Here is a 15,930-nt window from a genome sequence, read left to right as displayed (position 1 = left end):
ACTCTGATTTAACTTCGGCTTCACCCGGTTTTAACTTCGGCTTCACTCTGATTTAACTTCGGCTTCACCCGGTTTTAACTTCGGCTTCACCCGGTTTTAACTTCGGCTTCACTCGGTTTTAACTTCGGCTTCACTATGATTTAACTTCGGCTTCACTCGGTTTTAACTTCGGCTTCACTCTGTTTTAACTTCGGCTTCACTCGGCTACAATGTCGCCTGCACTGTGTTTTAACTTCGGCTTCACTCTGATTTAACTTCGGCTTCACCCGGTTTTAACTTCGGCTTCACTCTGATTTAACTTCGGCTTCACTCTGATTTAACTTCGGCTTCACTCTGATTTAACTTCGGCTTCACTCTGATTTAACTTCGGCTTCACTCTGATTTAACTTCGGCTTCACTCTGATTTAACTTCGCCTTCACTCTGTTTTAACTTCGGTGTTTTAACACTCTGTTTTAACTTCGGCTTCACTCTGTTTTAACTTCGGCTTCACTCGGTTTTAACTTCGGCTTCACTCGGCTACAATGTCGCCTTCACTGTGGTTTAACTTCGGCTTCACTCTGATTTAACTTCGCCTTCACTCGGTTTTAACTTCGGCTTCACTCGGTTTTAACTTCGGCTTCACTCGGCTCTGGCTTCATCTACACCGGAAGGCGCAATGCATTATGGGTGTTCGTGCCCAGTATTTGCATTTAGGGTAGTGCGTAGTGGATACGCGGCAGCTTTGAGACTTTATTACACACCATGACATTTATCAGCAGTATTTTACTTTGGCTGTCATTTGTTTTGGATGTTTCTCAACAGGTTCTGAAAGTAAACGCTGTCGATGAAATATCCAGTTCCTGCTACAAACCAGTCAAGTTCAACAGCCCTGCGTTTGTAAGGTAGCTAAAGGAAACAACATTTAGATCACTGTCACAGTATCGTTTACATTTTATATAGTGTCTACGGTGTCATTTACTGCATTCATTAAATAAGTAAAAACTAAGAGTAAAAACGTGACATTGCAAACTAAACCGGAATTTGTGAAAAGTTGCGCAGCTTCAGGATTGTTTACACAACAGCGCAGTTGAGTTCTCGATTCTGATTGGTCAAATGGAGTTGGTTCATTTTCTATTGCAGCATCTCAGACAATAATGACACTATATAATGACAAAAAATCACATTTAAAACAGATTTAAAACGTTTGCCATCATTAATGCAATTTCTGAGTAGACATTTATTTAGCACTTTCATTAAAAAGAGTAAAAAAAGAAAAATTCTTATAAGAGAGCAAGTGTTAGCTGTTGTAATGTAATTTTTAACATGAGCTACGCTGTATTGGCAAAAGTTTTGGGACACCCCTCCAAATCATTGAGTCCAGAGGTTGGGCTTGGCCTCTTAGTTCCAGTGAAAGGAACTCTTAATGTTTCAGACATACCAAGACATTTTGGACAATTTCATGCTCCCAACTTTGTGGGAACAGTTTGGGGATGACCCCTTCCTGTTCCAACATGACTGCACACCAGTGCACAAAGCAAGGTCCATAAAGACATGGATGAGAGAGTTTGGCGTGGAGGAACTTCACAGGGTCCTGACCTCAACCTGACAGAACACCTTTGGGATTAATTAGGAAGGGGCCATCCCCAAAGTTCCCACAAAGTTAGGAGCGTGAAATTGTCCAAAATATCTTGGTATGTTGAAGCATTAAGAGTTCCTTTCATTGGAACTAAGGGGCCGAACCCAACCCGTGAATTCAATGATTTGGAGGGGTGTCCAAAAACTTTTGGCAATATAGTGTATCTTGTATTGTGAACATTCTACAACATTAAAAACACCTTTAAACAAAAATATACTATGTGTTGTTATTCAGTTAAAAATTTGGCAAATTACTGTGGTATAAGCACTTTAATTGATCAGTCTATAACTTATTACAGTTTTTAAAAATAGATGACAGAAGTAACCCATACAGATTATATTGCAGGGTATGTTGCATTAAAATGCATTTTTATTATGTTCTTAGAACCTATCCTAGACCTCATGAGTACTTGAACATCACTGAGCTCCCTGCTGTCTGGGACTGGCGCAACATTGATGGGGTAAACTATGTGAGTGTGACACGCAATCAGCATATCCCTCAGTACTGCGGCTCCTGCTGGGCCATGGGCTCCACCAGTGCCCTTGCAGGTATACAACCTGGAAATATGATATATAATTACACAGACTGAATCCCAAATGGACATATAGTGCATGTTGTAATCCTTTCATTCCTACTCTGCCTTGCTCTTTCATAGATAATTAACACAGGCTAAATCCCAAATGGAGTTGTGTAGGGCCTGAAGAGCTGTACCTAGTGTGTAGAAGTCATTGTATCATATATTATGCAATGGTTGTGGAGAAGGAATGAAGTGCATCATATAACAACTGAAACAAAACAACAGCTACTATTGACCAGTCAGCATTATGGGAAAAATGTGGATATTGCTTTCCTAGGCAAAAGGGAATGCATATTTTTATTTTTTTATATTTTATATATTTTTTTTATATTTAAATTTTGGAATGCATAAATCTGGTTGAAATCAGAAGGTGTAGATTAATTTTCTGTTATTTAATGCAGCAAAATATATCATGCCTGAAGAAAAGGTTTCTTTAACAGTTAGGGGAGTCTCGGCTGTCATTATAACAGTCAGTAAGTGGTCCAGTGTGTCGTAGGAAAGTCAGGACAGAGCAGTTTCCACATCCTGGTTTCCTTATCTGAAAAGCTGCATTCTTTTTGTCGTCAAGAGAAAGAGAGAGAAAAATTCTGCAAACAAACCTCTTGTGTTTCCTCATTAGATCGTATAAACATTAAAAGGAAAGGGGCGTGGCCATCAGCGTACCTCTCTGTCCAGAATGTCATTGACTGTGGAGGGGCAGGGTCTTGTTTTGGAGGTGATCACCTGGGTGTGTATGCTTATGCACACGATAGTGGCATTCCAGATGAAACCTGTAACAATTATCAGGCCAGAAATCAAAGTAAGTCCATTTATATACACCTATTGAATTGATTAATACATGTATTTTATATGCACATATATAATACAAAGCAACAAAGAAATAAATGTCTTAAATGAATATGTTTATTATATTTAAATGTAATATTTTATACATCTGTAATAAATCAGTAATGACATGTCAGTCTCGCAATGGATAGTTGAACAAGAATCTTCAAATATGTTGTAAGAGTGTAAGGTTGGCATCATTTTCTCTCTCTTCCAAATTTCTCTGTATGTAGAGTGTGATCTGTTTAACCAATGTGGCACCTGCTCATTCTTCGGGTCCTGTTCTGTTGTGAAGAACTACACGTTGTGGAAAGTAGGAGACTACGGTGAGGTTTCAGGACGGGACCGGATGAAAGCTGAGATTTACAAAAATGGCCCAATAAGGTAAGTTACCTATGTTATATATGGTGTAAACCAACATAAACCTATTCCCTCTCCTCCATCCTCTCTGCATGGCAGCTGTGGAATCATGGCAACTAAAGGCCTTGTGGAATATGAGGGAGGCGTATTTGCAGAGTTTCATGTCGTCTCACTTATGAACCACATCGTATCAGTGGCAGGCTGGGGAGTCACTGATGATGGAAAAGAGTACTGGATAGTCAGAAACTCCTGGGGTGAATTTTGGGTGAGCTACCCATTCATCTTTTCTGTACAGTCAGCATACATATATGACTCAGTTCATATACTATCATATAAGATCATTGTTTTTATTGCTAATTTTGCTTACTGATTCCTTGCACTGGATCAGCTGTAACCTTGAACAGTAAAGCATCTGAAGCTTAACATTTCATTAAAAGCTTAATGTTTGAAAAGGAAATTAGGAACCTTAACTTTAACCCCTCTAGCAAGAAACAGTGCAGTGAAATATGTTAATGGATGAGCTGGATACATTAGCTGTGATTGCCGCAGCAGTAATTTTGTACTTTTCTCCACAGGGTGAGGCAGGCTGGGCCAGGATAGTCACTAGTGCATATAAAGCGGGTAAAGGGAACTGGTACAATCTTGCCATCGAGAAATCCTGTGCATATGGAGACCCCATAGTGGCCTAGAGGAAGAGCAACTGCTGAGAGCGAATGTGTCCACATGTCCAGACAAGAGTCCAACTGAGTGCAACAGAGCTTATTAAAGTGTTATGAATAAGATTGTGTTAGCAATGGAATTCTTTTCGTTGTGGTAAAAATGCATTAACATACATTTGCTGTCATATAATTGCAGGCTTTACAAAGCAGTACCACAGTACTGTTTGTTTGTTGTCTATTATTGGCTATGAACTGTAAATGTAAATTAATTGCTTTTAATTTTCATTATTATTTAATGTGTATTTTACACTATGTCTTCTTTAAATATGTTTGATTTTCAATTTAACGCTTGGTTAATTTTTTTAATTTTTTTGTTCAAAGTATTTTTTATTGATATTTTACATGATATATCAACACTTTCGAAAAGAAAAACAGGATGAAGTTTTCTTGCTCCAACAGAGCTGGTTAATTTTTATTTTAGATAAAAGTAAGCACAAGTTAAATATACAGAGTAACATAACTAGTACATACATTGCTGTACAGTGTCTTGCATAAGTTTTTACCCCCTTGAACTTTTCTGCATTCTGTATTCATGGCATTTCATTTCCAGGTTGAAACACTGCAAAAATGTAGAAATGTTCAAGAGGTAAATCCTTGTTTTGCACAGTATTTTTGTATTATATGTTGTTTTCTATTTGCACTGTATTGGATTGTAGGAGTGTGATAACAATATTGCTTATTGTTTAATTTTTTTTAAATGCAAAAACATTATACATTCTTTAACTTTTACATTCATTTTTATAAATTAACTCAAACATTCAATGTTATTATTTTGGTGGTTTAATTCTTTGTAATAAAACACATGTACATCATTTTAAACAACAAACATAGTCTTTTAAACAAAAAAAACAACAACATTTATGTCAAAACAAAACATTTACACAGTGGTTTTAATCCAACAGTTTTATTTTTTATTAAAAGAGCATATAACATTATGATGTTTGTTTCCTCAGCACAGCTTTCTACATCAGTGCTAGCATGTACCGGTCCCTAGATACCGGGATGAGGCAGTCTCCTGCTGCTTCCTATTGGCTGATAACCTTAGCAACAGGATACATGCGCGTGTCATTGGCTACTTTCTCCTGCCACTCAATCGGTTATTAGACATCCTGAGTGTCCGTTAACGCGGGTCGAATAAGCCCCGCCCTCTCCGACTGCAGAAAACAAGGGCACTGGGTTGGTATCTCACCCACCCCCGGTTGCACTGCGAAACGGGGATGCTGAGCAGAGACGCGCCCCTGTCACGGCGGGTGTCTCTGGATAATTGATCATGATGCACTTCTCGGTATAATGCACACTTGGAGGTTGTGAAGGATGCCAGTGGTTTCTCGTGCGCTCTGCAGAACCCGGTTACACTGCAATACTGGACCTCATGTAGATTAGAGACATCAACACTGGTGGTGTTTTTTTTTTTTTTCCTCGAGCGGATGAGTCGGGCACTGCATCGCTGCAGACCTGGAAACCGTCGCTAAGGAATAAGCATCCCAGGTGAGCTCTGATAATAATGCATTAAAAAAAATACTGCTGTAGGAATATTGTGATTTTCCAGATCTGCATTGTGTACAGTTTACTCTGCAACATGTGTTGCGCAGAAACCCGTCAATACCACTGACACGTTTTAATCCAGCAGGGTAATGGCACACACATGAGCCTCAAACATTCTGTAATATTTAATGCATAAAATCCTTCATTCAGATAAACGTGCTGTGTCATGATGCACTTTATTCCAGATCAGTCAATGGCGCAGATAATATTTTATGTAAAGTAGCACGAAACGGAAGTGTAGGAAATAATGTTGTTGTGTACAGTGCATCACTGTACAGTATGTTCCCATGTGTGTGACACGTTTTAGGTTCTGCATGCCTACACACCACAGCACAAAGAATTAAATTCCTTTAGGTAAAAATATATACAGGGACATTTCACTCACATCTTCACACAGCCCAAGAAACCTGAGTGCATAGAAAATGCTTTCTTTAATCAGTTACATTTCAGACATGAACACTGTCTCACTATTTATGTCCTACTATTTAATAACATACCATTAATGCCATCCTCTTACCTGTACACTTACATACATTGCAACTTTGCACCCTGTCACATCAACAGATCAACTCTGACTGTATGGTCACTATAGTATTATTCACATTTAATGAATGCTTAATGTTCTGTACAGCATTGCATTATTTTCTATTATATGCATATTCCCTATACACACTTATTTTCATTGTACTCATACAACATTAACAGGAAAGATATTCTGTTCTGTCCTATCATGTTGTATACAGCCATATTTAAAAAAGAAAATAAAAAGTTTTTAATTAGATACCGACTTTACTGGAACATTTAACCCAGGTCCTAACTAGCACTTGACTAGCAATTGACCTTGAGGTTAAAACTGAATTTAAGATGCGTCACAGGTTCATGGGTTGTTATGGACCTGTGACTGACAGGTTCTTTTGCCTCTTTAAACCCACCCCGCCCCTGTCCACTGGCCTTCACTGTCCCTGTGGGAAATGGGTGAACTGCACACTCACTGCAGGATAATCTGATCCATCCTTATTTTCTAAATGGAATGTTGCATCATTAGCACTGGAATAATAATTAGTGGAATAATCATGTCCCATGATGAACTTGCAGCCTGCAAATCGCTCAACAGGTGTAATAAAATACAGAATAGTGGCTTTGGATTATTTGCATTTTTATAATGCTAGTGTTATTAAACTAGGAGGAAACATATGATTTGGATTCTAAGCATGTTTTCTATGATACTAGAAAAATCTAAATTGTGTTTTTTTAAGTGGTTTAGATGATTACCTTTGTTTAATAGGGTAGTGCTCCAGAAGCTTGTTTGTATAAAACTCTTCCCCTTTGCTGGTCATAGCATTGATTTTAAAGTGCTGGTGTGGGAACCTCAGAGGATACCCTCTTTTGCCAATCGATAGTTGAGAAAGTGCAATGCAGTAACTGCAAGCAAGGCAGGCTAGACATATGATGTCCTTGAGCAATATAAACTCAAAGTGATTACACACTCCTACATTTGCTGCATTTTATGCCATGCATGTATTTCAAATTCGAGAGAATTCTATCTTACGTGTCCTGACTCTCTAGAACTCTCGATGACAAAAACCTCAGCTGGCATATTTAAATCACTGAATGCGTGAATTCTTCTAATAACACAATACGAAGTGTGTCTCTGTGAGAAATCCCATGTTTATTTCTGACAACCTCATTAAAAAGAATACAGCAAAGGCTATGAGATGCATGTTATCTCCTCTCACTGAAAGAAAAAAATCTCCTTAGCATATTTGTGCTCTGCATACTGATGTATTCTGTGTGCTTTGCTAACAGGAGAGTGTTATGAAGACTTTGCTATCATGCATTATTTCTGGTCAGTTTAGTTCCAGTGCACATTGTGCCTGCACATTCTGAAGGTTGTCTAATTAATACACTAAGCAAAAATCATTCTGCTGTCAGATTCCGCCTTGGCCATGTTGGTCAGAAGGTGATGGGACTTGGAAGGATGTGCTATAATTACAGCATGAGGATGCACTGACCACAGGCATACACAGCAAATGAAAACTGTCGTTTTGCAAACCACAAGAGGAAGTGGTCCTTCCAGTTGTTGAAGCGACTTAACTAACCGTCAACTATTTTTAAAAAACAAATAGCCAGGACACCAATTCTGCTTGTCCCAGGGTAATGCTTTGTGCATGCCTTTATATGGAAACAATTTTAACTTGACAAATATATACAGCTCTGGAAAAAAATAACAGACCACTGTAAAATAATCAGTTTCTTATGTTTTTTTTTCTTACAGGTGCATGTATTGGTGAGATGAACAGTTTTGTTTCATTTTTTGTGAACTGCTGACAATATTGTTATTTCGAGTGTATATTTAAAGGAAATGACAAAACATCAAAATAACCCAAGACCCTGCAGTATGTGCAGAGCTTTAATAACTCAAATAAAACAAAATGCAAATTTTTTTTTTAAACAAATAGTGTTAATGCTTTGGCTAAATAACAGAAATCAGTATTTGGTGGAATAACCCTGATTTGCCTGCGTTTTGGCTCCATGCTCTCCACCAGTTTTCAATAGGGTTCAAATCTGGAGATTGAGCAGTGGTCTCTTATTTTTTTCCAGAGCTGTATATACATGTATATATATAGGACATGTATTGTTCTACAATGTTGAGCTGAAGCTTTTTTCCATTGGCCCTAATCCAGTAAAGGGGATTCTTGCCCAGCAATCACCAACGTAATAATACTCAGTGCTAGAGGAGAGGAAATCGGATCTCATTAAATTAATGCATCTAAGCACTTTCCAATATTCTTCGGTCCCCTAGGATCTGGACTTATTTTAAGCCATGCTTTTGAAGGTTCCAAACAAAAACAATTTATTCTAAATAATGCAAGGAACATCATTATCAACCTGGAAAAATGAGCGGAGGAGAGTGGGTGGTGGCTGTAGGAGACACAGCTGGGGAAAATAACAGGGAGCAAGCAGGTGTTATTATGCTGTCCTAAAAAATGGCAGACAGACAGACAGGGCGTATATCAGAGAGACGGGCCTGATAAGTGCTCGTATTTCTGCTTGCTGCTCTGAACGCTATTTGTGAATTACCGATCGTCAGGCCTTGGGACTCTGTGTTCTGTCTGTCGAATCATTGGTCTGTCAGCTCTCATCAGCACTTAGAAAAGCCAGACTGCTGACTAATACAGCTCTGATCTTCTAAAATGCCTTAAATAAGAGGAAAGACAAGAGGAGGAAAGTTGTGGAAGACCTCATAATACCTGAGGTTTCCTGTGTTTATCTGTGCAAAATAACACAATTTTGTATCACACAATAAGAGGTATTAAAAAAAAAAGAAAATCATTGCGGTCAAATGATTTTAGAAGCACAGACTATTATATTATGCAGTTCTTTGAATGCAGCAACCACATAACAAACACATAGCCTGCTCAGCAGAAATCCAGTTTGACCATTGTTTGCCAGTACAAGTGGCCTGATTACACAACAGCAAGCAGGCAGGCATCTACACTTGTATGACCTCCAATCCAGAGTAGCCTTCTTTTGTATGACGGGCAGTCAGTTATGCAGTCATGTCATAGGCTGCTTTCTCTCAGCGCCCAAGAGAAGGATGGGGGGATTTTTCCCAGCCCTGGCTATTTTTAGATCAATGGCGAGGTCAAAATGTGAATTGACATGCCATTGTTGCCATGTCATGCGCCCTATCTTATTACCATTTCGGCTAATGCGCATGGAATCAGAGCTCTTTTATGTGGGTGAGTGTTTGGTCTTAACTGTGTTTGATTACAATTATTGGTAGTGGGCATTTGACAAGATTCCCATTGAAATGGAAGCATGTTTAAAGCAAAAGCAGGTGAGGAATGTCTATCTGTGAGTGCGATTTCACTGCCACAAGCACAGAAGATCTGGAAGCTCCTTGAAAGCTTTTCTGCAGGCATTGCTGCTAAATATGTCCTTATACTCTGTCGGTTGACAGCAGCTGTCAGGCACCACATCAGCGATTGCACGCAGCTTCTTTTGTGAGTCACTGTGCCTCTATTTCTCTTTCTCTAGGGCACAAAACAAAAGCCCACGCTGCAAAATAAATGCTTAGTGTCAGTGCTGGTGTACTGTACTGTAGCTGAAACCAGGTCAAGAACATATTCAGGGGATTCAAGTGGTGGGGTTTGTTTAATATTGTCTAGTAGAGATAATTACATTTGTATTATCTCATTGATCCAAAGTGTCCTACAGTTTAGAGAGGATACAGTTTAGCAGTGGAGGGTTAAACATCTTGTTCAAGGACCCAACTGTGGCATTTCTGGAATTTACTCACAACCAGCCTTAACCAGTGAGCCATCACTTCCCCATGCTCCTTCCATGATTACATGAGAAAATGCATAACCCAGAAGAAACTATACTGTAAGAGACATGTGTTACAGAAAATTAATCAATATCTTCTAACCAATCAGAATTGTTTCTTCATATACATTAGACAGATTAGACGACTGGACGTGAATATGTCCCGATTGCAGTAGGATTTATAGTTTAATAAAACTGTGTATGTTTGAAATCAGGCCATATGTGATGGTTTGTGTATGCTGTAAAAAATGAATTTGATGTGTAGATGACACTAATCAGACTCTGTATACATTAGTCCAGCAGGCGCCATGCTGACTAGCATCACAGAGGGCATCCTATGCTGCCTGACAGGCAAAAGTGGAAATGCAGTGCTGCCTGTGGAATCATCGGATGCTGCTCCTTCTGATGGGTTCGAGTTTGTGGAGGTGAAGCCAGGCCGAGTACTACGTGTCCGCCACGTCCTGCCTGAGCGTCCTGCCAATCCCGAGCTGCAGCAGGAGCAGGGTACCAGTGTGCACTGCAAGCGCAAGATCACTGTCTACCGCAACGGCCAACTAGTGATTGAGAACCAGGGGGACGTGCTGCGTGCCGAGATTCTACATTGCCCCAATGGAGACGTGGAGCAGTGCAGCACTGTGGAGGTGGAGCTTGCTGATTACTTCACTGCACCTTCCTCTCCAGAACCCAAGTCGGCTCCTCCTACTCTTTCGGGTACAGACCAGCAGAAACCAGCACCACCACCCAGGCGACGGAGGAGGAAGCCCAAGCGCACAGTTCTTATTGACTCAGAGAGATGTATCAGCAGCTGTAAGGGGACGCACTCCGACGTGGCACTCTTCTTCATCCACGGCGTTGGAGGCTCACTGGACATCTGGGGTCGTCAGTTGGACTTCTTCTCCAAACTGGGCTATGAGGTCATCGCGCCAGACCTGGCAGGGCATGGAGCCAGCACGGCCCCTCAGATAGCGGCTGCTTACACGTTCTATGCCCTGGCTGAGGACCTGCGCGCCATTTTCAAGAGATATGCGCGCAGACGCAACATCCTCATTGGCCACTCATACGGGTGAGCTTAGGCATGCCGCTCTCAGGAAACATGTATACACATGGATGCATTTTTTTTAATACAGTCAAGGGCTTTTAGTCATAATATGGAGAAAATAAAGCAAGGAGCCAGAGGGAGCATTCAAAGAAACTTGAGAGATTAGAGACAGAATGTTCAGTAAATTCTTGTAAAATAGTATTGCATTTTTGTATACTTTGGCAATGGTAGTTTTAGCCATTATTATTTATTTGAACAATCTGTGATTTTTTACTGGTTAATTTCCATTTTAGGTAATGAAATCTAATTGAAGCCCCTACTATCCTCATTCCAGGGTGTCATTCTGCACGTTCCTGGCACATGAATACCCAGAGCAGGTACATAAGGTGGTTATGATAAACGGTGGTGGCCCCACAGCGCTGGAGCCGAGTCTCTGCTCTATCTTCCAGCTGCCCTCCTGTGTCTTGCACTGCCTGTCACCTTGCCTCGCATGGAGCTTCCTCAAGTACGTTCCTAAATCACACAAAATGTGCAGGCGCTAAAATGATTCTTTAACTGCACAGGGATTTAGAGAGTAATTAAGATTTACTGCTGGGCTCAATACCTTATTAATATTAATAATATTATAGAGGGCAAACTCACCAAATTAGTAGGTAATATATTGGCTGTTGTTACAGTGGTAGCCAAACAGGTAAACTGTACCCCAATAGTACTTATATTTTTCTTTATTTGTCATATATTTAAGTAAAGCGTATTCTCTACACATCACTAAAACGTATCGCACTAACAACTGCAACCAATAGCTTATTAGCTCTTATTAAATGCACTAGTTAAAGCCATCATGATAACATATATCTCTCTCTGTGTTTCTCTTTAGCATTATTGCTCTTTTCCCCTCACTCTGTCCTCCCTTCACACTTCTCAACCGTCCTCTTGTTTTTCCACAGGGCCGGATTTGCTAGACAAGGAGCTAAAGAGAAACAGATGCTAAAGGAGGGCAATGCATTTAATGTGTCTCCATTTGTGCTGCGGGCCATGATGAGTGGTCAGTACTGGCCTGAGGGAGACGAGGTGTACCATGCTGAGCTCACTGTTCCCATTTTGCTTGTGCACGGGCTCTATGACAAGTTTGTGCCCATGGATGAGGACCAGCGAATGGCTGAGGTACGGTGAAATGTAGATAATAAAAGTGTAGATTTAGCAAAATACTTCTCATTTCATGGAAATACAGTACTTCTCAAGGTCATGGGATTTTCTTATGGATTTACTACTACCCTACACTATAGATGACAAAACAACCGTAAACAACCAGATCTCTGTGCTGTAATGAATGTATTGTTCATTAAGGAGCATTACGTATATGCAGATGGCCCCGCAGAAGTGGCAGATGGATACTGAATGAAACAAAGGCTTTCTTTCACTTTTCTGAGGAGGAGGAGTGTTATTATTATTTTATACCAAAGCACTAGTAAATTCTGAAACCTGACTAGTTAGAAGGTATAAAAGGTAATAGCAGCTCTGTCAGCAGATCTAATTGAAAGTTTTATATCATTTTACATCATTTCTTTTGTAAGAACAACTTCACATGGATTTGTATGCTGGATGTTTCACATAGTTTTTAAATCGAACAATAAACTGCTTTTAAAAAAGCATGTGAACGTTGAGGTGAATGGGTTAAACGCCTGGTATTCTCCCAGTTATCAACTGTCCAGTTTCAGTGAGACCACAGTGTCTTCAGTGTGTACACAGTAACCTCTGACTACTCTTCATGGTTTCAGCTCACCAGAGTTGTAAAACATGATTATTGGAGTTACTGTAGTGTTTCTGTCTGCTCGAGGTCTCAGTCTGGTCTCTCATCAAGGCATTATTATCCACCGAACTGCTGCTCATTATGTAAGAAAGTTGTGCATGAAAATTCCAAGATCTCATTAGTTTCTCAAATTGTTCTAGCAGCCCATCTGGCACCAAATGTTTCTCTCGTTCTGCTGTTTTATGTGAACTTGAATTGCACTTTTGTCGTTATTTAACTTGTTTTTTATGCATTGCACCACTGCCACATGATTGGCTGTTTGCATGAATGTGCAGATGTACAGGTGGTGCAAATAAAGTAGTCGGTGAGAGTATTTGCCAGCAATTTTTTTAAACCAAAATCTGACATTCTGTGTATTTCCAGATTCTCCTATTTGCCTTCTTGAAAGTGATCGAGGAAGGCAGTCACATGGTCATGATGGAATGCCCAGACACGGTCAACACCCTTCTGCATGAGTTCTTTCTCTGGGAGCCAGACATCACCAGAAAGGAGTGTGCAGATGATACACCTACCATTCCGACTGTTACTATAGACACCATGACTGACGAGAACACTGGCACACAGAAATCCAACAAGCCTGTAAACAAATAACCGATGAGGAGTGGTGTCTTTGTAGGGCAAACCAATCAGAAGGCTCTTGATGGCAGGCTGCATGAGGTGGAGTGATCACCCAGGCTGAAAGCTAATTTTTTGGAGCTGAAGATTGAGCTGAGCGTTCGAGCTGGTTGCACCAAGACAGCAAGAAAGGTTCAAGAGGTGAGACTGGCCAACACAGGCCAGAGGACAAAAGAAAAAAAAATGAAAGCATAAACCTAATTTCCGACCAGACCATCATGGTTTATTACATTTCATTGGTTTCACATCTCTCTGCTACCTTTGGACAGGTAACTTTTCTTCTTGTGGTGTATCAACAAAAGGACTCAAGCTCAGCCCGGTGGATGAAATCGGGCCGATTTTAAGTGCTCAAGCTCTAACCAGAAAGGTGTGGACTGATTTTTTGGCTGGATTACGGAGCTGTCCCCATGCTCATACGGTGCTTATAAATCTATTGTGTGATCTACTGTGACCCAGGTCACATAAGTGCATCAAAGCGGGGAGAGAAATGGAGCTTAGAGCCAAATCTAAGTGTCATGTTTAACATGCTGTTGCTGAACATTGCTGTTATTTGTTCAGAGTAACACCGATAATTACAATAAGGGGGAAAAAAAATAAAGAGTAGTGATATTGTCTTCCCATGGCACACATGCCTACAGCCCCAGGAAGAAAAAAAAGGAGGCTGGGAGGGAAAACAATGACAAACTTTCAACAACCATATTTAATTTGAAGGCATTACCTCAGTAGTCCATGTGTAAGTGTTATGTAGAACATAACTAAGATACTAACATATCACTGTTACAGTTAAATAACCTGCTATAATGGGCATTTTATTTGCCATGAATTGATCTGTTTTCTTTAAACAAAAAAACAAATGCAGATTTGTGGCTAAGTGCAGGGCCGAAGGGTGAACACAAATGCGATGAGCAGAAAACTCTGTCAGCAGGAGCACTTTCGTGTCTCCTAGCAACGAGAAAAGATGTGTTGGTGGTGCATTCACAGCTCTGCCATAGACAGGAAAGAAGAGAGAGAGAGAGAGAGAGAGAGAGAGAGAGAGAGAGAGAGAGAGGGGATGTTGGTGCTGATGTACCACTGATATGGTTCACACCCAGGGAATAAGCTAGAAAACAAAATACTGTTAATACAATCTTAACACTGTTACACTAACATGAAGACAATAACCAAGATCGAATAACAACTGTAGATCAAAATAATATCAGTGTCACATTACAGCATTCGTACAAAATGCGACTGACACACACCGAGTGATTATGCAGTAGGAGAGGGTATGACTTTCGGAAATAAACAGAAGCACAGATATGGTGACTCATGACCAAGGAACAGATTGAGGATATAGGAAGGTGCAGGTTGCCATAACAACAGACAGTCCGATGTCCGCATGGTAAATAAGATGAAGGCTCGGTCAGTGTGAGATAACGGATGCAGGAACTGCATTGTAGAAAGACAAAATGGTCAGTGTGCGTTGCCTTCGTTCGTTTTTCTTTATTTTTAATTGAAAACAGAGCACTGTTTTTTTTCCCCATAGCACATACTGACATAGGAATACATTCAGCGTACTCTGGAAGCTTGTTCTGTTTTCATAGCAGATATTATGCAAGGGGGATCGGCGTCTGCGGTGATTTAATTTGGGTGATATAACATTCTTACATTTTAGCACCTTATATAGCGGCTATATTGGCTATATTAATGTCAAACTCTTGCATCATTAATTTGCAAAATCATATTAGCAGTACATCAGGCATTTTTTTTAAGCTACACTCTTCTAGCTAGGAAGCTTTTGGGAAGTTGTAGCCCAGTGGTCAGTGTGCTACTTATTGGAAGGCTGTGGGTTCAAATCCCAGGACTGCCACTGTAGTTGTATAAATGAGATGAATGGAAGTCGCTCTGGATAAGTGGGTCTGCCAAATGCCATAAATGTAAATGTTGCTCTCCAGTAATTGCTGATACACATTTATTCATTTTTAGCCCCGTAATGAATCTGAAATAATTGCAAAACACGTCTCACGTGAATGAATGAACGCAACGTACATGGCCTTATCCCTATCAGGTTAATGCGATGAATAAATGTCTATTAGTCCCTTTACCCACAGATTATTTTTCAGTTATTATATAAGGATGATTAGAATGAAGAAAGCCAATATACAGTTATATATAACTGTTATATAATATATATAACAAACAGTTATATATATATATATATATATATATATATATATATATATATATATATATATATATATAAACATATTTCTTTAAAATTGATGAAAAACTTATTTTAATATCTCCCTTGGTGGGTTAGAGTATATCTATTGCATCTGCATTCTTACAGTGAAGGGAAGTCATGAACACTTAAATTCAAACACAGTATTTAAACAGCATAAAATATTATCAGTGTTTGCAGTGTTTGGTCTGACCCAAAGAGGTACAGGTTTTGGTTAATGTACAAGAATCACTGCGAAGAATTATTATGCATGCAAAATGGAAGAACACTGCTT

The 15,930-nt window shown here is 39.8% G+C and overlaps 2 protein-coding genes across 3 annotated transcripts; both read left to right on the top strand.

Moving 5' to 3' along the window:
* Positions 1-652: 652 nt before the first annotated feature.
* Positions 653-4,756, top strand: LOC131341983 (cathepsin Z). The gene is made up of 6 exons (XM_058372687.1): positions 653-882; positions 2,001-2,164; positions 2,813-2,992; positions 3,252-3,402; positions 3,478-3,643; positions 3,954-4,756. The coding sequence occupies exons 1-6, from the start codon at positions 743-745 to the stop codon at positions 4,065-4,067; spliced, it is 915 nt and encodes a 304-aa protein (XP_058228670.1). The 5' UTR covers positions 653-742; the 3' UTR covers positions 4,068-4,756.
* Positions 4,757-5,015: 259 nt separating this feature from the next.
* Positions 5,016-15,604, top strand: abhd8a (abhydrolase domain containing 8a). Of its 2 annotated transcripts, none has more exons than XM_058372686.1 (5): positions 5,016-5,585; positions 10,272-11,034; positions 11,345-11,515; positions 11,958-12,174; positions 13,184-15,604. In XM_058372686.1, the coding sequence occupies exons 2-5, from the start codon at positions 10,280-10,282 to the stop codon at positions 13,409-13,411; spliced, it is 1,371 nt and encodes a 456-aa protein (XP_058228669.1). In that variant the 5' UTR covers positions 5,016-5,585; positions 10,272-10,279; the 3' UTR covers positions 13,412-15,604. The 2 variants fall into 2 exon arrangements, with proteins under 2 accessions (XP_058228669.1, XP_058228668.1); XM_058372685.1 differs by having other exon boundaries at positions 10,267-11,034; positions 13,184-15,603.
* The last annotated feature ends 326 nt before the right edge of the window (positions 15,605-15,930 follow it).

The sequence above is a fragment of the Hemibagrus wyckioides genome, linkage group LG20 (assembly GCF_019097595.1).
Source record: "Hemibagrus wyckioides isolate EC202008001 linkage group LG20, SWU_Hwy_1.0, whole genome shotgun sequence".
Classification (NCBI taxonomy): Eukaryota; Metazoa; Chordata; class Actinopteri; order Siluriformes; family Bagridae; genus Hemibagrus; species Hemibagrus wyckioides.
The sequence above is the reverse complement of the archived record's forward strand: the minus strand, read 5'-3'. Positions and strand labels throughout refer to the sequence as shown.

What these genes read in the sequence shown, in the direction of transcription:
- LOC131341983 (XM_058372687.1), top strand. Translation starts at nt 743, where the DNA reads ATGACATTTATCAGCAGTATTTTACTTTGGCTGTCATTTGTTTTGGAT. An exon ending in CTCCACCAGTGCCCTTGCAG is followed by an intron (nt 2,165 to 2,812) that starts GTATACAACCTG and finishes TTTCCTCATTAG; the next exon opens with ATCGTATAAACATTAAAAGG. An exon ending in ACTCCTGGGGTGAATTTTGG is followed by an intron (nt 3,644 to 3,953) that starts GTGAGCTACCCA and finishes TTTTCTCCACAG; the next exon opens with GGTGAGGCAGGCTGGGCCAG.
- abhd8a (XM_058372686.1), top strand. Translation starts at nt 10,280, where the DNA reads ATGCTGACTAGCATCACAGAGGGCATCCTATGCTGCCTGACAGGCAAA. An exon ending in CTCGCATGGAGCTTCCTCAA is followed by an intron (nt 11,516 to 11,957) that starts GTACGTTCCTAA and finishes GTTTTTCCACAG; the next exon opens with GGCCGGATTTGCTAGACAAG. An exon ending in AGGACCAGCGAATGGCTGAG is followed by an intron (nt 12,175 to 13,183) that starts GTACGGTGAAAT and finishes GTGTATTTCCAG; the next exon opens with ATTCTCCTATTTGCCTTCTT.